The 25969-nt window shown below is 54.1% G+C and overlaps 1 protein-coding gene across 14 annotated transcripts in view; it reads right to left on the bottom strand.

Annotated features, from left to right (window-relative positions):
• Positions 1 to 23303: 23303 nt before the first annotated feature.
• IHO1 (interactor of HORMAD1 1) overlaps positions 23304 to 25969 on the bottom strand; it is a 79967-nt gene continuing 77301 nt past the window's right edge. For 13 of the 14 annotated variants that reach the window (XM_039482281.1, XM_039482282.1, XM_039482283.1 and 10 more), the window contains one exon: positions 23304 to 25963. In XM_039482281.1, the coding sequence (XP_039338215.1) occupies positions 24635 to 25963 (1329 nt within the window). In that variant the 3' untranslated portion in view covers positions 23304 to 24634. The remainder of the gene's footprint in view (positions 25964 to 25969) is intronic. The other variant, XM_039482294.1, reaches the window with a different exon arrangement.

Raw genomic sequence — 25969 nt, 5'->3', positions numbered from 1 at the left:
CAGGGCCCTGGAGAAGGGAGCCGTGTGTCCCCACGACAGGCTGGTGGCCCTGCCAGCACGGCCAGCCCTGGGCGGGGGCTGCCCCAGGGAAACAGGCAGCTCCTGCCCCCTCGGAGGGCATCTGTCATGCAAGAGCTGGAGCTGAGCCCCACCAAACTCAGCTCTTGCCGGAAGGGGCCCAGCCCGCCAGGGGCTCGGTGACCTGCAGGGCACGGCCTGGAGCAGCTGGCCCCCAAGGGAAGCAGCTCTTGTCTGGACGATACATTTCTCACCCCCCCCCGAGCTCTCCGGAGCTGACACAGGCAGTGCCCCAGCTGGGCCTAAGGGCGCCAACCACACCGCAAACCCGCCATGAAACACACCGACAAACGGGCAGCGGCCAAAGAACATAACGTCACAACTGCAATTCCTCCCACGGTGCCAGCCTGACGGTAACTTCAGAGGGTCCCCATGCGTGTGTAGATACACACCTGCATATTCCTGCATGCACACCCGCTCACCCCCACCCCATGTGCAAACACCCCCCACGTGCACACACACTTGTGTGCACACACCCCATGCGTGTGTAGATACACACCTGCATATTCCTGCATGCACACCCAGTCACCCCCACCCCATGTGCAAACACCCCCACGTGCACACACACTTGTGTGCACACCCCCATGGGTGTGTAGATACACACCTGCATATTCCTGCATGCACACACACTCACCCCCCTGCTCTCTCTCACACACACACACAGACACCTGCTCACCCCCCCATAGGCAAACATATCCCTACATGCACCCCCCGGGTGCGCACCCCAGTGTGTGTACATACACACCTGTATATTCCTGCCTGCGCACACACACACACACACACCCCATCACGCCTCCGCGCGCACCCCCATGCGTACGTGGAGACACACGTGCATATTCCTGCACACACCACACACAGACATGCACACCCACTCACACACCCACTCACCAGTACGCAAACACCCCCTGCGCGCACCCCCCATGCATGTGTAGATAGACGTGCAGATTCTGGCACCCCCGCACACACACCCACTTAGGGTGACCAGGTAGCAAGTGTGAAAAATCGGGATGGGGGTGTGGGGGTAATAGGAGCCCATACAAAAAAAAGCCCCAAATATTGGAACTATCCCTATAAAATCGGGACAGCTGGTCACCCCACAACTGCTCCCCCCGCACGTGCACACCGCCCCCCCACAAACACACACACTCACCCCCCCCGAGTGTGTAGCTACACACATGCACACCTGCTCACACACCCACACCCGTGCGCACATACACCCCCATGCATGTGCACAAACACCCATGTGCTCACAATCCTCATGTGCACCCCCCCTTTTTGCGCACTCACCCCCCGCACCCCAGCGCGCACTCACACACAATGTAGGAGGCCCAGTCCGGCTCTCAGCCCTTAGGCACTCCCAGCTTTCCGGGTCCCTGCCCAGCCGCAGGGCCCCCCGAGTGCGTGCACTGGGCCAGTCATTGCTCACATGCTCCCATGCTATTTTTCCAGCCCTGCAGCTCCAGAGCCGAGACCCTTCTCCCCTGGGGCAGAGGCGCGATAGGGGCAGGACTAGGACGTCGCCTGCGCATGGAGGGTGCCAGAGGGTCCCTGGCTATTTGTGAGCCAGCGGAGGCATGTCGGGGAGCAGGATTCCTGCGCTGGCCTGGCTCTTGGAGCAGTGTTGTCTAGTGGTTACAGACAGCACAGCTAAGCACGTCTGCCTGCCAGGACCCCTCGAATGGATCCCCCTACTCCTGGGGCAGGGCCCCAAGGCCTTGCTCAGCTGAAAGGGGTGAAGGGCCCAGAAATACGACTTGCCAGGAGAGGAGGGGCTGGGAGATGAGCCCACAGCTCAGCACCTGCTCCGGGCACAAGGGCTGCCCTGGTCACCGAGCCCTTTCGCCTCAGTCGGCAGGTCCGGGCGCTGAGCCACAGGCACCCACTAGCACCCCAGGAAGAGGGCACCTCCCCCTCCTGCTGCCCCTGGGCAATGCCCCCCCCGGCACTGAGGAGACACGGACCCAACCTGGAGCTCTGGCGGAGGAGCAGCTTGGGCACGAGCTGGGAGCTGGCTGGGGGTGGCACCTCAAGGACCCAGAGGGGACCCACAGACCTCTGCCAAATGTGTCTCACCCCACAGCACAGCTGCTCCTGGCCCCGCCCCAGCCTGCCCTGCAGCCGCCCCGTGACCCCAATCTCCAAGGGATTTGCAGAGCATGTGATGTGCTGGGGCTGGGGCTGGGAGGCCAGCGAGCTGGGCAATGCCAGAGGGCCTGGCAGCTAATCCGCAGGGATTAGTGCAGGGGAGGCCGGGAGCCAGGAGGGGCGAGCGGTGCCCAGATGGGGAGGGCAGAGCACACAGACCCAGCCTGGGCCCCGGCGTGGGCACAGCCAGCAGGAATCAGCATAAAGCACCTTCCTCTGCTGGGCCCCTGCTCCCCACCCCGGGCGCGGCAGGGCAGGGCCTCCAGCGGCATCTCTCAGCTGGGGAGCCTGAGGCACGGAGGGAGGAAAGGACTTGGCCAACATCCCTGAGACTTCCCTGCAGAGCTGGGACAAGAACTCGAGTCTTGACTCACTGCTCTAACCCCCTCCCAGAGCCGGGGAGAGAACCCAGGAGTCCTGGCTCCCAGCCCCCCCCTGCTCCAACCCACCAGCCCCCACTCCCCTCCCAGAGCCGGGGAGAGAACCCAGGAGTCCTGGCTCCCAGCCCCCCCTGCTCTAACCCACCAGACCCTCTCCCCTCCCAGAGCCGGGGAAAGAACCCAGGCGTCCTGGCTCCCAGCCCCCCCTGCTCTAGCCCACCAGCCCCCACTCCCCTCCCAGAGCCAGGAGAGAACCCAGGCGTCCTGGCTCCCAGCCCCTGCTCCAACCCACCAGCCCCACTCCTCCCAGAGCCGGGAGAGAACCCAGGCATCCTGGCTCCCAGCCCCCCTGCTCAAGCCCACCAGCCCCCACTCCCCTCCCAGAGCCGGGGAGAGAACCCAGGCGTCCTGGCTCCCATCCCGCCCTGCTCCAACCCACCAGCCCCCACTCCCCTCTCAGAGCCGAGGAGAGAACCCAGGAGTCCTGGCTCCCAGCCCCCCGGCGCTAGCCCACCCGCCCCACTCCCCTCCCAGAGCCGTGGAGAGAACCCAGGCGTCCTGGCTCCCATCCCCCCCTGCTCCAACCCACCAGCCCCCACTCCCCTCTCAGAGCCGGGGATAGAACCCAGGAATCCTGGCTCCCAGCCCCCCTGCTCTAACCACCAGCCTCCTCTCCCTTCCCAGAGCCGGGAAGAGAACCCAGGAGTCCTGGCTCCCAGCCCCCCTGCTCTAACCCACCAGCCCCCACTCCCCTCCCAGAGCCGGGGAGAGAACCCAGGCGTCCTGGCTCCCATCCCCCCTGCTCTAACCCACCAGCCCCCACTCCCCTTCCAGAGCCAGGGAGAGAACCCAGGCGTCCTGGCTCCCAGCCCCCCAGCTCCAATCTGCTGACCCAGCTCCCAGCCCCCCATGGGGCGAAGTCCAGCTTAGACTGGGGCCATTCATAGACTCGTGGGACTGGAAGGGACCTCGAGAGGTCGTCCAGTCCAGTCCCCTGCACTCATGGCAGAACTAGGTATTATCTAGACCATCCCTGACAGGTGTTTGTCCAACCTGCTCTTAAAAATCCCCAGTGATGGAGATTCCACAACCTCCCTGGGCAACTTCTTCCAGTGTTTAACCCCCCTGACAGTTAAGGAGTTTTTCCTAATGTCCAACCTAAACCCCATGAGCTGCCCCCAGCCCCCAGCCCTGGCAGTGCTGGGGCACCGAGCCCACCAGCCCTACGGAGGGTGTCAGGGACCCAGACTCAGCTGCCGCGTGACACTGGCTGCTTGTTAGTGTCCCGGGGTCCCCGGGCGCTGCTCTGGGACTGCTCCCCACCAAGCCAGGCAGGACTCTGGGAGCCTCCTCTCCCTCGGAGCAGCCTGTCTGCAGGGCAAGAAGCTCCCACGGCTTCACCTCCTGGGTCTCTCCTTGGAGCATTCAGCATCCTCTGCCCCTCCATGCGCTTCCCCCAGCGAGTCCCCCCAGCGGGGTCCTGGGGGGGCCACAGGGTCCTGCACCCCCCACTTCCCAGTCAGACGTGACTCTCAGCCAGCCGGGAACACAGAGGTTTATTCGATGACAGGAACAGGGTCTAACACAGAGCCTGTAGGTACCGTGAGCCGGACCCCTCGGCCGGGTCCATTCTGGAGGGGGGGGGCAGTGAGCCAGACCCCCACGTCTGCACTTCACTTCTCGTCCCCAGCCAGCTCCAGCCTGACACCCCCTCCTCTCTGCTCAGCCCCTTTCCCGGGCTAGGAGGTCACCTGACCCCTTTGTCTCCAACACCTTCAGTTGGCACCTTTGCAGGGGAGGGGCCCAGGCCATCAGTTGCTAGGAGACAGAGTGTCAGGCATTTCGGTGCACTGGCCCCTTCCTCTGCAGCAACCACACCCCCTGATCCCAACCCCTAGATTTAAGAACTGCAGAGGGGACACTGAGGCACCAGCACCGTATTCAGAGCAAACATTCAGAACATTCCCAGCTCGTCACAGTTAGGAACTGCCTTTCTGCAGGCAGCCCCTGGCGCCCATCCCCGGCCTGGCACGGGAAAGGCAGAGAAGGGAGTGGGGCTGGAAGGGAGCCCCCACAGCTCAGCGGGGACAAGGGGATGCCCAGCTCTGAACACTGGCATGTGGAGTGCTTTGGCCCATCGCCCCTCTCGGAACGGGTCACCCCCAGGGGCCCTGAGGGCAGCAGCTGCTCCGGCCCCCTGCTCCCAACTCGAGCTGAGCTCTCGGGGGCGCTCGGTGCCAGCAGTGTGTGTCTGCACCGGGCACGGAGCGACTGGGACATTCCACACGCCAGAGAGCGAGTGCCTCCCGGGCGGCCAGCGCAGCCCAGAGCAGCGGGGAAGCGTCTGCTCCGGCCCTCCCTCAGCGTGAACAAATCACCAGGCAGGCTCCAAAAAGTCATGAGAGTTTTAAAGGGACCTGGGTCAAGTCTGTCCTTGGCTCTCTGGTTTCTGACCCTCCAGGGCCATGGGGCAATGTGCCTTGCCAGCAGCAGGGCTAGGATCTCCTGTTTCAATGAAGGCTGAGGCTCCCTTCGGTGCTGGGCTTTAACCGGGGTCAGAGCTGGCGACAGCATGTGAGCGTGGGGGAGGGCAGACTGCTGGGGAGGGACCAGGGCCAGGCTGGAGCGCCGAGCACGTCACTGGAGTTGTGGCCTGTTCCAGCGTTTGCTCACAGGCTCTGGGATTGTCAGCTTAGCGCATGGGATGAGTTGGAAGATTGGGCGGCAGCACTTTGACAGGGATGGAGGGATGGGGGTGTGAGCCGCTGGCTCCTCGGCTCCCCCTGCCCCACACGACCAGCTCTGCCCTGAGCTACTGCGGGGGGCGGGGAGGGGTGCCCTGGGGGGATGGGGGTGTGAGCCGCTGGCTCCTCGGCTCCCCCTGCCCCACATGGCCGGCTCTGCCCTGAGCTACTGCGGGGGGCGGGGAGGGGTGCCCTGGGGGGATGGGGGTGTGAGCCACTGGCTCCTCGGCTCCCCCTGCCCCACACGACCGGCTCTGCTCTGAGCTACTGCGGGGGGCGGGGAGGGGTGCCCTGGGGGGATGGGGGTGTGAGCCGCTGGCTCCTCGGCTCCCCCTGCCCCACACGACCGGCTCTGCCCTGAGCTACTGCGGGGGGCGGGGAGGGGTGCTCTGGGGGGATGGGGGTGTGAGCTACTGGCTCCCTGGCTCCCCCTGCCCCACATGGCCGGCTCTGCCCTGAGCTACTGCAGGGGGCGGGGAGGGGTGCCCTGGGGGGATGGGGGTGTGAGCCACTGGCTCCTCGGCTCCCCCTGCCCCACACGACCGGCTCTGCCCTGAGCTACTGCGGGGGGCGGGGAGGGGAGCCCTGGGGGGATGGGGGTGTGAGCCACTGGCTCCTCGGCTCCCCCTGCCCCCATGGCCGGCTCTGCCCTGAGCTACTGCGGGGGGCGGGGCGGGGTGCCCTGGGGGGATGGGGGTGTGAGCCGCTGGCTCCTCGGCTCCCCCTGCCCCACACGACCGGCTCTGCCCTGAGCTACTGCGGGGGGCGGGGAGGGGTGCTCTGGGGGCATGGGGGGTGTGAGCCGCTGGCTCCCCAGGCTCTACCCCATCCAGCACGAGCTGGGTCTGCACTTCCAAGGCCCTTCGCAGTCGGTCCCCAGCCAACCCACCCTCTCTTAGTGACTGCTGAGCTGACTCCTGCCTCTGACTGGCCACCAGGCCAGCCTCCCTCGCCTGCTCTGAGATTTTCGAACCTCCCCTGCTGCCCCTCCAAAGCCACCTCATTGTCCTCCTGCACAGCCCTCCTTCAACAGCTCCGGCCGCTTCGCCGCGATGCCCCGAAACACGTGGCCAGGTCTTGGCTCCTGGTGCTGAGCTCACGGCCCCTCACGCTGACCAGTGCTGGCTGGGGTCCGCGTGCTCACGGCACTGGCTGTCTCCAGCTGTTGTTACTATTTATAACACACATTCTTTGAAGCAGGGTCTCTCTGTTCTGTGTGCACAGCTCCAAGCACAGCAGGGTCCTGGCTCAGAGCTCAGGCTCCGGGGTGCCCTGGTCATAGAGACATGTGACAAAACCTCATACTTCAGGGCTGAGTTGATCCACTGCAGGGACCAGGAAGTAATGTTTTTCTCTCACATGACACTGTGAAGCTGCCCAGGTGCATTTTCGGGTGTCACTTCCCTGTCTCTGAGCCTCAGGAGCTCCGATCTGATATGGTTCGGAATCGGTACCTTTTGCAAACAAGCAGTGTACACGGTCACACTTGCTTACCGAAAGCAAAGGCCTTACCAGAACCCTGCTGTGTGCACTGATCAGCCTCACCCCCAAGTGAAGCAAGGGCAGCCCCATCTGTAAGCACGGTAAAGAAGGCAATGCACTGAGTGTGTTTTCCGTCCATTGCACAGAGGACCCAGCTGGGGAACAGGGCTCCTGAGCACTGCTTGGGTCTTTCCTCTCACAGCCCGGCGAGCAGGACGGGTGCCCTCATTCCAACTCCCATGGAGCTGGCGTTGCTTTCCTGTGGGCACCGTGTGGGCAGGGGGGACGCTCTCCTTGCTGTAAAAACAACGAGGAGTCCTTGTGGCACCTTAGAGACTAACCCATTTATTTGGGCTTAAGCTTCCGTGGGCTAGAACCCACTTTGTCAGATGCACGGAGTAAAAGATACAGGAGCAGGTATAAACACATGAGCTCCTGGATCTTTTACTTCGTACAGCTGTTGAAGTGGGTTTTAGCCCACGGAAGCTCATGCTCAAATAAATGTGTTAGTCTCTAAGGAACAAGGACTCCTGTTCTTTTTGCGGATACAGACTAATGCGTCTACCACTGAACCCGGTCTCCTCCCTGTGTGTCCCTGCTCTGTCCCTTCAGATGCCAGGCAATGTTACGGGGCTACTCGGAGTCCCATGTCCCAGACACACGAGCTGTGGTGGCAGAGTCAGCAGGTGGCACTGCTGATACAAGTCTGGCTCAATGCAGCCAGCCGGCTGCAAGGACTGTGATTAGGAAGGTTATTACTTCACAGCAGGGCCGGCTCCAGGCACAGCTCAGCAAGCAGGTGCTTGGGGTGGCCAAGGGGAAGGGGCGGCATGTTGGGCTCTTCAGAGGCAATTTGGCGGCGGGTCCCTCGGTCCCTCGACCTGCTGCCGAATTGCCACCAAAGAAGAAAGTGGTGGAGCTGCCGCCGATCGCGATCTCGGCTTTTTTTTCCCACCACTTGGGGCAGCAAAATCCCTGGAGCCGGCCCTGCTTCATAGGTATATTCCAGTGGCACTCGGAGCCCCTCCAGATCAGGGACGGGGAGTGTTCAGTGGTGTGCGCACACCTGGCACAAGGTCTCTGCCCCGAGCAGACTGCAGTCTAAGACAGTCGGTAGCTCACAACTTTCACACTCCAGCAGCGCGTCAGCCTCCCAGTGCTGGGGCGGGTGTCAACCCTGAGTGCGGCTCAGACACAGCATGCTGGTGTGAGACGTGGGGCACGTTCCCTAGGGGCTGGCTTAGCGCTAGGGTTATAGACTAAGAGAGTCCCAGGCCGGAAGGGAGCCCGGGACCATTGAAGCTGGCCTCCTAGAGCAGATCTGTTAGGGAAACGTCAGCATGACTTTAAAATTGCCAGTGACGGAGAATCCACCACGAGCCCCTGGAAACTGTTCCAGTGGTTAGTTACTGGCACTGTTCAAATGTCCGTCCGATGGCCAGTCTGAATGTGTCCAGCTCCGCTAGCTACAAGCCACTGGCTGCGGTTCTACAGCCCCCTGCTGGACTGCAGAGCCCATTCTCCAGAATCTGTTCCCTGTGTAGGCACGTACTGACCGTACCCATATCACTCGGATCCTTCCCTTTGTTATGCTAAATAGCCTGAGCTCCTGCAGTCTCTCACTAGCAGGTAGCTTTTCTCATCCTTTCATCAGTCTCATGACTCTTCTCTGAACCCTCCCCAGTGTGTCAACAGCCTTCTCGAACTGTGAGCACCAGACCTGGCCCCAGGAGTCCAGCAGCGTTCGCACCAGCCCCAAGTGCAGAGGGAAAAGCTCCTGTTTACTCCTCCCAGGCTCCCCTGAGCTCTTCTGGCCAGAGCAGCTCCTGTTCAGCTGTTACCTGCCTCTCAAAGGCCTGCCCTTGTGTGGGTGCCGCTCAGTAGCTAGAGGCACTAGCGCGCTCCCTTGCTCTGGCCTTTCATGCACCCTGAGCACAGTTAAACTGGTTCAGTCCTGCAGTCCCACAAGGCAGGCTACAGACTCCTTCCTTCATGCACTGATTCCCATGCACTGCGGTGCAGCTGCTGCTGGTCAGACGCTGTGCAAGCACGCCGTTCCGGGGCTCACTGCTAGTGCCTAGGGAGGGCCTCTGGGACAGAGTCACAGGTCTGACGCTCTGGAACTGCTCCGTGTGAAGCCAGCCAGGACTCTGGGTAGCATGGCTCCCCTCAGGGCATGGCTACAGCCTTCCCGGTCTGACCTCGGAGCATTCAGCATCCCTGTTCCCTCCGCACACTTCCCCTTGGTGGGGGAAACCAGAGGGCCCTGCACCCCAGCTCCGCAGTCATTGGTGCCTCTCAGCCAGCGCTGTAAAGCAGAAGGTTTATTAGTCGACAGGAGGCTTGTTAGCTCAGAAGTCAGTGACTTTCAGCAAAGTCCATTTTGGGAGGATCCCGGAGTAACTTGGATGCCCACTTCTCCTTGTCCAAGATTGCCTCCTCCTGGCTTGGTGCACTCTTGACCGGAGAATCCACAGTGGCCTTCGCAGTGGAGGTGGGGTCACTGCCGAGTATCGCGTCCAGCTCTTTGTAGAACCAGCAGCTCGTGGGCGCAGCACTGGAGCAGTGGTTTGCCTCCTGCGCCTTGTGGCAGGCGTTCTGCAGCTCCTTCACTTTGCCCCTGCACTGCAGTGTGTCCCGGTCATGGCCCCTTTCTGTCATGCATCTAGAAATCTGTCTGTAGGTATCATCATTCCTACGGCTGGAGTGCAGCTGGGACTGGACAGCTTCCTCTCCCTGAATGCTGATGAGGTCCAGCAGCTCAGCATTGCTCCAAGCGGGGGATCGCCTGGTGCATGGAGCAGGCATGGCCACCTGGAAAGATGGGCTGAGACCACTGCATGTGTCACCGAGCAAACAGGAAGGGGACTTTCAAACCTGCAAAGGAATGTACAGGGTGGGGCTGCCGGTTGGTTACCTGAGGGCAGGGCAGTAGAGTTCAAACCGATGGCCAGAGAGGTGAGAACAGGCCTTGTGGGACACCTGCCGGAGGCCAATCACAGCTCTGTAATCGACCAGGGTGTCTACACCGGCCCCACAGCGCTGTACCCCCGGCACAGGAAGGTCTACGCCTCTTGGGGTGGGTTTTTTACAGCGCTGCATCTGCGCAGCTTCTGCGCACTGAGTGGCTTGGCAGCGTGTGCACCCCGGGAGTTACTGCGCTCAGAGCTGCTTTACTGCGCACAAACTCGCCAGTGCAGACAAGGCCAAACTCTTCACCTCCAAGGGTCCCTAGCTGCTGGGTTTGAGCTCCTGGCCTTCACAGCCACGACAGAGCGCTCGTGCGCTGCCCAGCCCACATCAGATACAGCGCGCACCAGTGGCTTCCACCCGCGTTTGCGAGTCAGCAGTGGGACACTGGGTAGCAGGATTCTGTTCCTGGTGCTGGGCCCAGACTGGGGGTAGTGGTTACAGAAAACAGAGTGAAATGTTAACAAGCCCCTGGTTTGGGCTCAGACTTCCAGCTGGACAAGTGTGAGTCTCTGCAGCTCTCTTCGATTCAGGCCAGCGCAGACCCCACCTCTGGTTGTGGTTTAGCTGCTGACGGGTGATTTACAGAAGCACCTACTGTGAGATCTGCCAGGCTGTATTGCAAAGGAGATGAGACTTGGCTCGGGTAAGCTGGCGCCCTGGGCTCTGTTCCCAGCTCTGGCTGAGGTGACCTTGTGCAAGCTGTGAGTTGTCTTATCTGTGACGCCGATGAATGATAGGAGGGGCACTTTGCCATGCACAGGCCCTGGAAATATGTGCTAACTACTCATGCTAAGCCAGGGGCTCCACCTTGTGTTACCGGTAACATGCTGAGGCAAGGTCTATGCCACAGACCTACATGGGTGTCACGATGTCACTCGGGGTGTGAAAAATCCACAGTTACCCCGACCAACCCCCGCCCCCCATGTAGACAGGACTATATCGATGGGGGAGCGTCTCCAGGGACAGCTTCCGTCTCGCGCCGAGGGGGTTAACAGCGCCAACGGGAGACGCTGCCCCACTGGCGTAGGCGCCGCAGCTGCCCAGGGCAGGGGGTTAAGCATAGACCTGCCCACAGGCAGGGGCGGCGAGTTGTATGGGCCTGTGGTGCCTGGGCTCCACCAATGTTCGGGGTCGGGTCTCTCCCCCGTCCCCGCCTGCCCTGGGCAGCAGGTGGCTTCCCCCTGCAGCTCCATGCTACGATCTTGGCTGTGAAGGGCACAAAAATAGCCTCAGGGAATCACAGAATCGTGGGGCTGGAAGGGACCTCGAGAGGTCTCTAGGCCAGTCCCCAGCACTCAAGGCAGGACTCAGTATTGTCTAGACCAGCCCTGACAGGTGTTTGTCCAACCTGCTCTTAAACATCCCCAATGATGGAGATTCCACAACCTCCCTGGGCAATTTATTCCAGTGCTTCACCACCTTGACAGCTAGGAAGTTTTTCCTAATGTCCAACCTAAGCCTCCCTTGCTGCAATTTAAGCTTCTTGTCCTATCCTCAGAGGTTAAGGATAACAATTTACCTCCCTCCTCCTTGTAACAACTTTTTATGTACTTGAAAACTGCTGTCACGTCCCCTCTCACTCTTCTCTTCTCCAGACTAAACAAACCCCATTTTTTCAATCTTCCCTCACAAGTCATGTTTTCTAGGCCTTTAATCATTTTTGTTGTTCTTCTCTGGACTTTCTCCAATTTGTCCACATCTTTCCTGAAATGTGGCACCCAGAACTGGACACTATATTCCAGCTGAGGCGTAATCAGCGCGGAGTAGAGCAGAAGAATTACTTCTCGTGTCTTGCTTACAACACTCCTGCTAATACAGCCCAGAATGATGTTTGCTTTTTTTGCAGCAGCGTTACACTGTTGACTCATATTTTTGATCCATTATGACCCCCCAGATCCCTTTCAGCAGTTCTCCTTCCTAGGCAGTCATTCCCCATTTTGTATGTGTGCAACTGATTGTTCCTTCCTAACTGGAGAACTTTGCATTTGTCCTTATTGAATTTCATCCTATTTATTTCAAACCATTTCTCCAGTTTGTCCAGATAATTTTGAATTTTAATCCTATCCTCCAAAGCACTTGCAACTCCTCCCAGCTTGGTATCATCTGCAAACTTTATAAGTGTACTCTCTATGCCATTATCTAAATCACTGATGAAGATATTGATCAGAACCAGACCCAGAACAGATCCCTGTGGGACTCCACTCGTTATGCCCTTCCAGCATGACTGTGAACCATGGATAACTACTCTCTGGGAATGATTTTCCAACCAGTTCTGCACCCACCTTATAGTAGCTCCATCTAGGTTGTATTTCCGAGTTTGTTTATGAGAAGATCATGTGAGACAATATCGAAAGCCTTACTGAAGTCAAGATACACCACATCTACCGCTTCCCCCCATCCACAAGGCTTGTTACCCTGTCAAAGAGAGCTATTGGGTTGGTTTGACACGATTTGTTCTTGACAGATCCACGCTGACTGTTACTTATCACCTCATTATCTTCTAGGTGTTTGCAAATGGATTGTTGAATTATTTGCTCCATTATCTTTCCGGGGACAGAAGTTGAGCTGACTGGTCTGTAGTTCCCTGGGTTGTCCTTATTCCCCTGTTTATAGCTGGGCACTAGATTTGCCCTTTTCCAGTCTGCTGGAATCTCTCCCGTCTCCCACGACTTTTCAGAGATAATCGCTAATGGCTCAGATATCTCCTCAGTCAGCTCCTTGACTATTCTGGGATGTATTTCATCAGGCCCTCGTGACTTGAAAACATCTATCTTGTCTAAGAAATGTTTGACTTGTTCTTTCCCTATTTTAGACTCTGCTCCTACCTCCTTCTCACTGGCACTCACTACGTTAGTCGTCCAATCACCATTAACCTTCTCGGTGAAAACCGAAACAAAGATGGAGCTCGTGGCATCAGGGGCTTGCTGTTAGTGGTGCACCTTCCACAAGGCTGCTGGCCAGGCTCTGTCTCTCAGCTCCGGTGAAGGCTGCAGCTTTTCACATCCCTGGGAGACAGTCCACAAATCAGGGCAAAGTCACAAGGCTTCTGAGAGCTGGCAACACTGATTAATGCACCCGTGAAACTGCCCAGAGCGTTTACTGCAGGGACTGATCCTGTGTGGGCAGCGGCAGGGGAGAGAGGAGTGGAGCTGAGCAAAGCCGTTTGCATCTCTCATTTCTGTAGCCAGGCCAGTACGTTCTCCCTGGCATCAGAAAGGCGGGAGTGCTCTCCATTGCACAGGGCCTAGCCAGGGGCCAGGCAAGTCAACGGAAGCATGGCAGTCTGCTCTGGGAGGCCATGGCTAGACCCAGCCACCAAAGAGAGCCCCACACCCAGGCTACTTTGCTGGGGGACGTGCAGAACAAGGCATAGACACACATCAGTCATCTGTAGCTGGGTGCCAGGCAGTTTGTAACCATGGAACAAGTTTAATTGAGCCCTCTGCAGTGAGAACTGAAGCTCCCGCACTCCCACCCTTTGCAGACAGCTGCCTGCATGCTCAGTAACCAAATTGACAAACATGTGGCTCAGCTCCAGTGAGGGCCCGATCCCAGCTAACAGCACAGCTCGGAGTTGTCCCTGGCCTGCTTTTCAGAGGGGTTGAGCAGTCCCAGCTCCCACGCAGGTCAGTGGGAATGACAGGTGCTCAGCTCTTATGTCCTCGCTGCAGCAACTCCTCGTTTTTCCAGGTGCAGCCCCCTGGGTTTTGCAGGGACTGGTTCGTGTAGTCCTCGGGACTGGGACTGGATGGCCTCATACCAAGCACAGAACACCCTCCCTCTAAAGAACCTGTCGGGTCCAAGCCTTTTGTTCGTTATACCCAGGGGCTCGTTATAGCGAAAGGCCAATCAAAACGTCAGGGCCAGGCAGCGGGGGTGGGGCTGTGCTGTACCTGTCACTGGGATCTGGGGACCTGGTTCGTTACAGCTGAACAGGGCCGGCTCCAGACCCCAGCGCGACAAGCACACGCGTGGGGCGGCAGTTGTCGTCAGGGGCGGCAGATTGGGCCGGTGGACCTGCCGCAGTCATGCCTGCGGGAGGTCCACCGGAGCCCCGGGACGACCGGACTTGCCGCAGGCATGACTGCGGATGGTTCACTGGTCGCGCGGCTCGGCTGGACCTCACGCAGACATGACTGCAGCAGCTCAACCGGAGCCGCTGGACCAGCCAACCGTCCGCAGCTGCGGGAGGTCCAGCCGAGCCGCGCGACTAGCGGACCCTCACAAGTCAAGCCAGCGGGAGGTCCGCTGCTCCTGGGGCTCCGGGGCGTCTCCCGCGCATGACTGCTGGGGGCGGCCGAATATGTAGAGCCGGCCCTGCAGCTGAAGGTTCGTTACAGCTGAAGGGCGCTACAGAAGGTGTACTGAAAGGCTCAGCTTGTACTCTGGATTTCAAGGCAGGCTTTGGAGTCAGTTTCTGGGCTTCCCAGCGCGGAGGCCATGAGAACCCATGACCCAGGTGTTTCACCCCAGTGCTTAAGGGCAGGGGAGAAGAGTGGGAAATGTTTGGTAACAGTTTCTTTACTTTAGGTAGCAGAAAACTTTCTAAACCTGACAAGGTTTCTTATTTTGTTTTCCTTTGTACAGACATTTTTAGCCCCCAAAATAACAGCACTGACATACATATTACCATGGAAACATAATACCAGTGTCACTTCAGCTGGCAATCAAACAATACGCAAGTGAGATCCCTGCAGATGCAGGGCACTGGTGAAGTTATCAGCTGCGTAGGTAGCTAGGAAGGAGGGAAGGCCAAACCTCAGCGTGATCCCTTCACCTCACAACGAGCTGCCCAGCAGGACCCCACCTCTGCAGCATTGCTACTGCGAGTTACTAGCCCTGAGCCTCCCCTCTGATCCCCAAGATTCAGCCCCCAGTTGTCAGAGGGTGGGAGTGAACCTGGGACCTCTGGAGCTAAATGCAGGAGCCGCTACCGCAGGAGCGAAAAGCCACATGGCTCAGGCTGTAGCAGACTCATTCATCTCTAAGGGTCTCGGTGCCACCAGAGGGGTCAGAGCCCCACACCCAGGAGGTGTCTGGGTTCCACTTGCCCCCTGACGCGCCTCATGCGCGGAGATCCCAGGGCCGCCCCTTGGCAGCAGGGGAACGACTGCCAGCCCCACTGGCTTAGCCACAGCGCTCCGCACAGGCAGCCTGGGAAAAAGCTGCTGCAGCAAATGGGGCCAAAAAGCAGGAGGATGTGGACCTTAAAAAGGCCTCTCTGCCCAGCGTCCGCCCGAGGCAGCATTATCCCGCCAGGCTGACAAACATGCACCAGCCCGATTAGTACAAAGCCTGGTGGTGAAGCTGTGCAAGTAAACCTGGAGCTGAGCCCCACCAAACTCATCTCAGACGGGGGCACCAAATCTCCATGAGACGGGGCAGCTTGGGAGGCTAGTGGGCTGGGCAGGGTTCTGACTGGTGACTCCACGTGCACTAGTGCATTAGCAAACACTTCACGCAGCCCCTCCCCCAAGAACAGCTAGAGCTAATGTTGCACTTTCCAGAATGTTCCACATGCTGCTCCGCCTCGTCAGAGTCCCCCTGCAATCCGGGCCCCACCTGTTCTTACAGAGGGCACCTCCTTTAACCCGAATGGAACACACAGCAATACAACAAATACTAATACAGTGTCCAAAATCTCTTCGAAATAGAATGTTTTGCAATTCAAAATAATTCCACCAATTACATTTATTCGAGGGGCTTCACACTAGTAGAAGTCTTACAGCTATATACGCCCTCTAAGCATAAGAACCAAGAACGGCCAGACTGGGTCAGACCAACGGTCCATCTAGGCCAGTATCCTGTCTCTGACAGTGGCCAGTGCCAGAGCTTCAGAGGGTGTACAGAATAAGGCAGCTGGAATGATCCCCCAGACTTCCCCTCCTGGCTTCCGGCAGTCAGAGGATTAGCATGGCCTCAAGCATGGGGTTGCTAATAGCCACTGAGGGACCGGTCTTCCATGAACTTCTCTAGTTCATTTTTGAACCCAGTTATACTTTTGGCCTTCACAACATCCCCTGGCAATGAGTTCCACAGGTTAATTGTACGTTGTGAGAAAAAGTACTTCCTCTTGTCTGTATTCAACCTGCTGCCTATTAATTTCATCAGGTGATCCTTGGTTGTTGTATTGTGGGAAAGGGTAAATAACATTTCTCTCTTCAATTAACAGACCAGTCATGATTTTATAGACCCCTATCATATCCCCCCTTAGTCGTCTCTTTTCTAAAATGAACAGTCTCAGTCTTATTAATCTTTCCTCGTATGAAAGCTGTTGATCATCTCTGTTGCCATTCTCTGAACCATTTCCAGTTCCACTATATCCTTTTAGAGATGGAGTGACCAGAACTGGACACAGTATTTAAGGTCTGGGTACACCATGGATGTATATAGTAGCATTAGGATATTCCCCGTCCTAATAATTCCTAACATTCCGTTTGCCTTTTTAATTGCTGCTATGCACTGAGCTGAAGTTTTTGCAGAACTATCCAGCAAGACTCCAAGAGCTCTTTCTGGAGTGGTAACAGCTAATTTAGTTTTCCAATGTGCATTACTTTGCATTTATCAACACTGAATTTCATCTGCCATTTTGTTCCTGAGTCACCCAGTTTTGTGAGATCCCTTTGTAGCTCTTTGCAGTCTGCTTTGGATTTAAACTATTTTAAATAATTTTGTATCATCTGCAAATTTGTCACTTCACTGTTCTCTCCCTTTTCCAGATCATTAATGACTATGCTGAACAGCACAAGTCGCAATGCAGATCCTTGGGGGATCCCGCTGTTTACCTTTCTCTATTGTGAAAACCAAATATTTATTCCTACCCTTTGTTTCCTATCTTTTAACCAGTTACTGATCCGTGAGAGGACCTTCCCTCCTGTCCCATGACTACATAGTTTCCTTAAGAGCCTTCGGTGAGGGACCTTGTCAGAGTGTTTCTGAAAATCCAAGTACACAATATTGATTGGATCCCCCTTGTCCACATGCTTATTCACACCCTCCAAGAATTCTAGTAGATTGGTGAGGCATGATTTCCCTTTACAAAAGCCATGTTGACTCTTCCCCAACAAATCATGTTCATCTGTGTGTCTGACAATTCTGTTCTTTACTATAGTTTCTACCAATTTGCCCACTGCTGAAGTTAGATTAACTGGCCTGTAATGCTCAAGACCGCCTCTGGAGCCCTACTTAAAAATGTGCGTTATATTAGCTATCCGGTCATCTGGTACAGAGGCTTGTTTCAGCGATAGGTTACATACCATAGTTAGTGACAAAGAGTCCTGTGGCACCTTATAGACTAACAAATGTATTGGAGCATGAGCTTTTGTGGGTGAATACCCACTTCGTCGGATCCACGAAAGCTCATGCTCCAATACGTCTGTTAGTCTATAAAGTGCCACAAGACTCTCGGTTGCTTTTGACAGATCCAGACTAACACGACTACCCCTCTGATACTTGATACCATAGTTAATAGTTCTGCAACTTCATAGCTGGGTTCCTTCAGAACTCTTGGGTGAATCCCATCTGGGCCAGTGACTCACTACTGTTTAATTTATCAGTTTGTTCTAACATCTCTTCTATTGACCCATCAGGGTGTGTCTGTACTTCAGATTTGTCTCCCGCAAAGGATAGCTCTGATGTAGGCTCTCCCCCACATCCTCTGCAGTGCAGACCAACGCAATGAATTCATTTGGCTTCTCTGCAATGGCCTTGTCTTCCTTGAGTGCTCCTGTAGCACCCGGGTTGTCTAGTGGCCCCCCTGCCTGTTTGGAAGGCTTCCTGTTTCTGGTGTGCTTAAAAACATTCTTACCGTTTCTTGCTGTATCCTTAGCAAGTTGCTTCTCAAGTTCTTTCTTGGCCTGCTGTATTATCCTGTTACCATCAACCTGCCAGAGTTTGTGCTCCTTCTTACTACCTCACTAGGATCGGACTTTCACACTTTAACGGATGCCGGTGGCCCCAATGGCCTCTATTACTCGGCTGTGTAGCCACAGTGGCACTCTTTGGTCCTCTTCTTGTCTTTCCTGGTTTGGGGTATACGTTTACTCTGTAACTAGTCCCCATGCTGCTTGCAGGCACGTAGCCCTTCTAATCTCTGTCTAACGAGGAGCCTCATTCTTGTCTAGTTACATGGCACTGCGATGGGTGCTGTGCCCCATCCTGGTCAGGGGTCAGTAGCACAGTCCTGCTGCTGTGCTCTTTATTTGCACACAGAATTTCTACCCGGACATTCTGTGGTACAGTTGGTTTGATATATGTTGTTTGCCTTATTTGACTCTCTGCTTTCTTTACCGTAATGCCACTGCCCCACCAGCACAACCGACTCTGTCGGTCCTGTATATACTATAGCCTGGTATTACCATGGCCCACTGGTTATCCTGATTCCACCTGCTAACCCACCCTGACCTCATCAGCATGCAGAGCACTCAGAGGACTGGGGGCGACAAGGCACCTGTTCCGAAAGCACGCTGAGGCTGCCCTAGAGCAGTCACTTGCACCATCACACGTGTTGGAACGCTGGCCTTCCCGTTAAACACATGCAGCCTGGCAGGACAGACCGGCAGAGTACAGTCCCTGGGGAGCCAGGAGATCCAGACTACATTGCTATAGCACCTTCCAGGCACGAGTTCTCTCTTAATCCTTTGCCCCTCTTCTACTATTCATGTCATCCCAAGTAACGAAAGAGCTGGCCTCACAGCCAGGGTATTTGCTGCCTGTACCCAGCACATCTCCACCCATCAACATTTAGCACCAGCTTGAAAGGAATGTTTGAGAGTTCTCGTCCCCACCGTGAGAGCTTCTCATGGTCATCATTTGCCCTGGCTTGCTATCTCCCTTTCATTGACTCTGAAGCCAACAAGCCTCCTCCTCACATGCAGCAAACACCTTGTATTTAGCTGAATTATCAGAGTAAGGCAGCTTAGGGCAGGGCTACACCACAAGTGAAGTTAGAATAATACTGCAGGCAGACATACCTGGGCTAGCTCTCCTCTAGCTAGCAGGGATAACAATGAGGTCATGGTGGCATGGATTTCACTGGAGGCTAGCCACCCTGTAATGGAGGGGGGCGTAGGTGGTCTGGCCTTAGAGTCACAGCTGGCTGGGGTCTGCACATCAGAGATGGTACTCACTGAGCAGGAGTTGGAGAAATTGCAAGAACCAGGTTTGGTAAGCAAGGGTGAGGGTGGGCTCAGAGACCGGAGCTCAGAGATAGAATAATAGAATCATAGAATATCAGGGTTGGAAGGGACCTCAGGAGGTATCTAGTCCACCCCTCTGCTCAAAGCAGGACCAACCCCAACTAAATCATCCCAGCCAGGGCTTTGTCAAGCCTGACCTTAAAAACCTCTAAGGAAGGAGATTCCACCACCTCCCTAGGGAACCCATTCCAGTGCTTCACCACCCTACTAGTGAAATAGTGTTTCCTAATATCCAACCTAAACCTCCCCCACTGCAACTTGAGACCATTACTCCTTGTTCTGTCATCTGCTACCACTGAGAACAGTCTAGATCCATCCTCTTTGGAACCCCCTTTCAGGTAGTTGAAAGCAGCTATCAAATCCCCCCTCACTCTTCTCTTCTGCAGACTAAACAATCCCAGTTCCCTCAGCCTCTCCTCATAAGTCATGTGCTCCAGCCCCTTAATCATTTTTGTTGCCCTCTGCTGAACTCTTTCCAATTTTTCAACATCCTCCTTGTACTGTGGGGCCCAAAACTGGACACAGTATCCAGATGAGGCCTCACCAATGCCGAATAGAGGGGAATGATCATGTCCCTCGATCTGCTGGCAAAGCCCCTACTTATACAGCCCAAAATCCCATTAGCCTTCTCGGCAACAAGGGCACCCTGCTGACTCATATCCAGCTTCTCATTCACTGTAACCCCTAGGTCCTTTTCTGCAGAACTGCTGCCTAGCTACTTGGTCCCTAGTCTGTAGCAGTGCCTGGGATTCTTCCGTCCTAAGTGCAGGACTCTGCACTTGTCCTTGTCGTACCTCATCAGATTTCTTTTGTCCCAATCCTCTAATTTGTCTAGGTCCCTCTGTATCCTATCCCTATAGCAATAGACAAGACTTGTTTGCTTACATCACAAGACCTGAGCAAACATCTACCCTTCTACCTCTAACAATGCAGACTTGCATTTTAAAGCTCTATTCATTTACAGATCTTCCTAACCAGTCCTTAAGGTTCACCCATGGGTCAGGTCAGTCTGTGAGTTGATTAACTCTTTCTGGACCTGTCATCTTCCAATGAAATATTATATTACACTCATAACGTCACACCCCCAACGCAAAATTGATGCAGGAAGGGATGACACAAACATCTCTGACTGCATCCCAAAAGCTCCCCATCCTGGGTTCTGTCTCATTACAGCTTGCATTGGGTTAGAAGCCATATTAGTGTATAACAGAAATGTTTTACCAAACTCATAGACTCATAGACTTTAAGGTCAGAAGGGACCATTATGATCATCTAGTCTGACCTCCTGCACAATGCAGGCCACAGAATCTCACCCATCCACTTCTATAACAAACCCCTAGCCTATGTCTGAGTTATCGAAGTCCCCAAATTGTGGTTTGAAGACCTCAAGCTGCAGAGGATCCTCCAGAAAGTGACCCGTGCCCCATGCTGCAAAGGAAGGCAAAAAACCTCCAGGGCCTCTGCCAATCTGCCCTGGAGGAAAATTCCTTCCCGACCCCAAATATGGCGACCAGTTAAACCCTGAGCATGTGGGCAAGACTCACCAGCCAGCACCCAGGAAAGAATTCTCTGTAGTAACTCAGATCCCAACCCATCTAACATCCCATCACAGACCACTGGGCAATAGACAAGACTTGTTTGCTGACATCACAAGACCTGAGCAAACATCTACCCTTCTACCTCTAACAATGCAGACTTGCATTTTAAAGCTCTGTTCATTTACAGATCTTCCTAACCAGTCCTTAAGGTTCACCCATGGGTCAGGTCAGTCTGTGAGTTGCTTAACTCTTTCTGATCCTGTCATCTTCCAATGAAATATTATATTACACTCATAACGTCACAACTGCAAACCCTAGCTATGATGGAAACCAAGGCAGGGGGTGTCGCCGCACCCCTGGCAGGAGGAGAGAGACTGGCAGGCTTTTGAGAGTCAGAGCCAGGAGAGCTCTCTCAGGGGGAAGATCCCTTATGCCTCCCCCCCTCTGTGGCAGAGTGAGCTAAGGGGCGTATGTGCACAAGCGCCGACTTTGTCATTTCCTCGGGGGTGCTTGACCCCCACTCCACCCCAGGCCTGGCCCTCACTGCACCCTCTCCCCCAAGGCCCCACTCCCACCCCACCTCTTCCTGCCCCCTGCTACGCCCCCTCCCCCAAGCACATCCCGCCCTCGCTACGCCCCCTTGCCTGCCACGCCTCCTGTACGGCACTGAACAGCTGATTGCAGCGGGCAGGAGGCGCTGGGAGGGAGGGGGAGGATCTGATTGGTGGGGGCACCGGTAGGTGCTGAGCACTATTTTTTTCCCCGTGGGTGCTCCAGGGAGTCGGCGCCTGTGCGTATGTGTCATTACAGAGCTGCACCCGTCTGTAAGGGTGATGGGGAGAACGCTGTAAATCAATTGCACAAGGTGTTTGCCGAGCTCTCCGAGCGCTTTGTGGCTAGAGAAGAGACGGGGCAGAAGCGGTCTCTTGGCTCTGACTCTCGGAAAGCTGCCAATCTCTCTCCTCCTCTTCCCCCCACAGTCCCTTCCTGGGCCTGCTCTACTTTCTGGGCTAATGGGCTAATTGGCCTTGTAGCTCTCTCAAGCCGTCCCCAATCTATCAGGTAGGCACAGGGAAGTGTAACTGCTGATCCAGTGATCACACTGCTGAACTGAGGTGTAAATTCCACTCCAGGAGACACCCTGGTGCTAGCTCTGATTGAGCTAGTGCATCGCCCGGTGGTGTGCGCGGCCCCGCCTACATACCTACTGTCTGATCTGCAGAAGTGCTGAGCACTCCCGGCTGCAGCCGAGGTCGAGCTGTGATTTGAACATAGCAAGTGCTAAGTACACTGAGGAATGCAGCAAACACCCTTGATGATACTCACATGGTTTATAAAATGGCTCAGCAACTTCTCCAATCTCATTTCTTCCTCCAGCTACTGCAGTGGCCGTCCAAGCACGGCATCACTTCTCCAGGGGGATGTTAAATGGGTGGGAGCACCATGGGGAGGCCAGTGGTGTCACCTGAGGGCATATACAATTTGAGTATTGGCCAGGGTATTTGTTGCATTATAATGCCACACCACGCACCAGAAAAATCACATTGACTCTGCAACCTTAATGTTCCTTTAATCATCCAAAAGTTAAGAAATGCCATTTTTAAGTTTGCCTGTGCCACCTTACTCCAGCTGCTTTGTGACTGTGCATATGAGACCATTTTGAATTACACGATCACATCCTATTTATCCCACCGGGCCCCTGCCTCATTCAGTGCCCAGGATGGACCGTGCTCACTGAATGAGGGAGCGCTTTGCAGTGTGTCTGTTAGCTAAGGACCCTCTTCTGTTTTCTGTTTTTCAGACCTTGGGTGTGTGGAGATGCTGCAGCAGCAGGTGGACAGCCCTGGCAATCCCTATGTGTTTCTCAGGAGAATCCCTGAGGCAGAAAGGAAGTGTCTTAATCTACACGTGATTACAGTTATATTTTATTGTCCTTTTTGGGCCCATTTAATCTGAGTGTTAGGGGTACCTTATGGAGCTGAGAGGACCTGAGTACTACCTCCGGTGCTGCCATACCTGGAGGAGGAAGGTGTTGGGACGGAGATGACTGCAGCTTGACAGATGATAGATTGTGGGATTATACTGGGAAGGACAACTGATTTAGTGCAGCTGGTATGCTAACACTTGGTGTCCACAGTGGCACCACAGCAGTGCAGATTGACCACCATCACGTCAGCCTCACTCAGAGTAAACTGAATCCTATGGTAGTGCGACTGTCTGTTTGGTAGCAAAGGTGTCTGTGGATATGTGTACTCCGCCCCTGCCGGTGTGACCTCACACATATGGTGTGTGCTAAGTCACATTGCGTGGAGGTTGCCATTTCATTTCTGTATAAAATGGTGCCCTCCATGCGGTGTGACCTCGCATATACGGTGCATATGACCGCAAGGTGTGCATTCCCGCCCCACTACAGCACTCACATCTTGGAGACTCGCTTAATCTTTTGTGTTGCTGTCACTCTCTGAGACATGTTAGTTCCTCAGACGATGCTGCCACACTGATTGAAAATGTCACCTGTCATGTTCACCAAAGAGCATTAACACAGAATCTGACATTACAGAGTTATAAAAAGCGATGTTATCCCTCTTCGTTAAATATCAGACAAGCTGAATAAAACTAATTATCCCAATTATATCATCTGTAGGAGACAAACTAGCTAAACAGCATCTGCCTGTTAACCCACAGCAATACATGCATACGAGCCTATCCCCTGAAATCATTACACAGAAATTTGACATTCATGAAGAAATGGACTTGATAATCAAGTAATAGATAAACAAGGTCTTTTTATTTTGGAATGACAAAATTAGGCCATTTATATTCATGACAGCAGATCTCTTATATATTGAAGTGTTTCGTCAGAGCAAACCTGATTCTGAAATCAAATAGAATAAAATTATTTGAAGTGATCAAAACTTAAACTCGAGGCTGGACGCCTTTCTAAAGGAGCTGCTGGAGTCCCATCACGCTAGGAGCTGGAGGCAGGATTCTCCGGGTGGAGTTCTATGGCCTGTGTCATGCTGGAGCTCAGAACTGGTGATTCTAATGGTCCCTTCTGACCTTAAAACCTATGAATTTGAAACCACTGTTAACCAGAAATACTTCAGTCTTTTAAACAAAAACAGACAGAACCAAGGGTCTTTCTGGGCATCTTGTTTTATGAGTGCCACCTTTCTAGGCTTTTCTTTGAGGCCCTAATACACTAGAAACACATAAGACCAAGTTCTTGATTAGCTAAGAGATGCAGATGAGAAAAAAAAAGAGACTGAAATTGAAGGAAGTGACCAGAGAAATAAGCTTGGAAGGAGAAGAAATGCTGTATTTGGTGAACACAACAAGATATTCGGGTTTTTTTTTCACATAAAAGGTACATTTACCCAGAATAGGGCAAAAGACCTGGGGCTAATCTTAACTGTGTGAAGTCAATCATAAAAATTCCCATTCATTTCAGTGGGACCAGGATTCAGTCCTTAGCCATCTGAACCACTCTAAAGAGAAAGAACGAAAAACTAGAATGAAAGCCCTAGGCCACAGACACATGTCTTTAAAAGTTTTAAATAGATTCCACTTCTAGATATAGTAACAACAGACTCAGCTGTGTTTCTGTGCCCCATATCCTGCTAGCAGGGTTTGTGCTAGTGGAAATTTAGGCAAGCATCACAGAGCCTCTTCTGCTAAGCAAAGATGACAGCAATTAGAGAACAATGGCATTTCTGCTAAGAGCAGGGAGACACCAAAATATAAAAATAATAAGGAGCACGACAGCTTTCCCAGGTGAATGGGAATCCTTGCCCCAGGCCTCATTTCTGGACAGAATACAGCAATATATTCTCATTTACAATACCCAGAGCTTGCCAATGACATGTCAATGTAGTTTAGGTCTGAGTACATCTTGTATATTGCCAGAGGGGGATGCCTTGTGTATGAAAAAGCCTTATCCCTTCATACAGGGCTCCAAGGTGCCACATGCTCAGTTATGTGCCCTGTCTAAAGAGTGACAGAACCTGAGAAATTAAAAAGACAATAGACCTAAAGGAAAAAAACGGATTGAACCAGCCACACTTCTGTTATACCTCAGGAAAATCAAACTGAAAATGTCAATCAGAATAATCACTATCAAAAACTAAGGAGCAAAATGTTGGATTCTTATGCTGGGCAGGGGCAAAAGAAAGACACGACTTATTAGAAGCCATGGTGCTTGGGAGAGTGAACCAGCTCATCTGTTTTTCGCCCTTTATGTCACTCTCCCTGGGAGAACAATCCCAGAAACAGAGAGTCGCTTTGGTATTGCAAATATCCACTCTCCTCTTATTTTCCAGTATCCCCTTTCCCTTGGCTGCAAGCCGTTCCAGGGTTCCATGGGAGTGGAGCACTGGCAAGGAGTTTTCTTTCTTCCTGTGTTGGGCCCTGCTTAGCTTTTGGTGACTGGGAGCTGAAGACCCTGGGCCAGAGTTCTCTGAATGAAGCGTAACTGTATCAGTGGGAGAGTAATTTTTTCTGGAATCCTCCAACTCCATCCACCCGCTGGTCATTTTTTTCTTCAGACCACTGTCAGGACACTTGGAAAGGTCTCCTTTTCTCTTAGCAACGTACATTCTTTTCCTCACTGTTAATTTACTCCGGCGGGGTTTTTTGGACTTTTCTTTTTGTAGTCTGTTTCCTACAACTGTGATATGCATCATGCTGTCTGTGGCAAAGTCTTTGTCTCTTTGTCCAGCCATATTGTTTTGCGCAGGAGGTTGGCAAAGTTGGCTCTGATTTTGTGGTGAAGGAGTCACAGTTTTGATTCCCTTAGAGGCTTTCCTGATTACCATCCTCAGTGGTGTGGCTTGACGTATTTCTTGAGTAAGCAGCTGATGTTTCTCATGACTATCCCCAAAAACGTCAGTGTTGGAGCAGCAGGCACAAGGTGGATTGTTAGCAGATGGTTGCTTTTCTAAAGCAGACGTCATCTCTTGTATAGTCATGTTTTCTTTGCCTTGTAAAGCTGTAGTAGTGAGATTGACCTTCCTTCCAGCAACTGTGTTTAAATCAGTCCTGTTTGTATCATCTTTAGCTATGTGATTCTTCATATGGGAATCTCCATGTCTATTTGCCATTGTCATGGTGTGTGGCTGGGTCTGAAAGGAACTCGTTCTGCAAACCCTCATGGTCTGATAGCACTGACAGCATGTTTTTTCCTGACTGGTGAGATAGAGGTCCTGTAATATATCTGGAGAGGTCTGGGATGAGTTATCCTTTATGCAGCTGGGAAGTCTGGAAGTGGAAATGAATGTCTGCAGTTCAGCTAAGAGGTTGGGGAACGGTAGGTGATTTAACTGTTCACATAGCTTCTGATGTTGCTTATTCTGCTGAGATGTCAGTAGTTCCAGACTCTCCTTCAGTAACTGTAAGTTGGATTTCACATCTAAAATTTCCATATCTTTCTGGAG

The sequence above is a fragment of the Mauremys reevesii genome, linkage group 7 (genome assembly GCF_016161935.1).
Source record: "Mauremys reevesii isolate NIE-2019 linkage group 7, ASM1616193v1, whole genome shotgun sequence".
NCBI classification, from domain to species: domain Eukaryota; kingdom Metazoa; phylum Chordata; order Testudines; family Geoemydidae; genus Mauremys; species Mauremys reevesii.
This window is presented reverse-complemented; position numbering and strand designations above follow the sequence as displayed.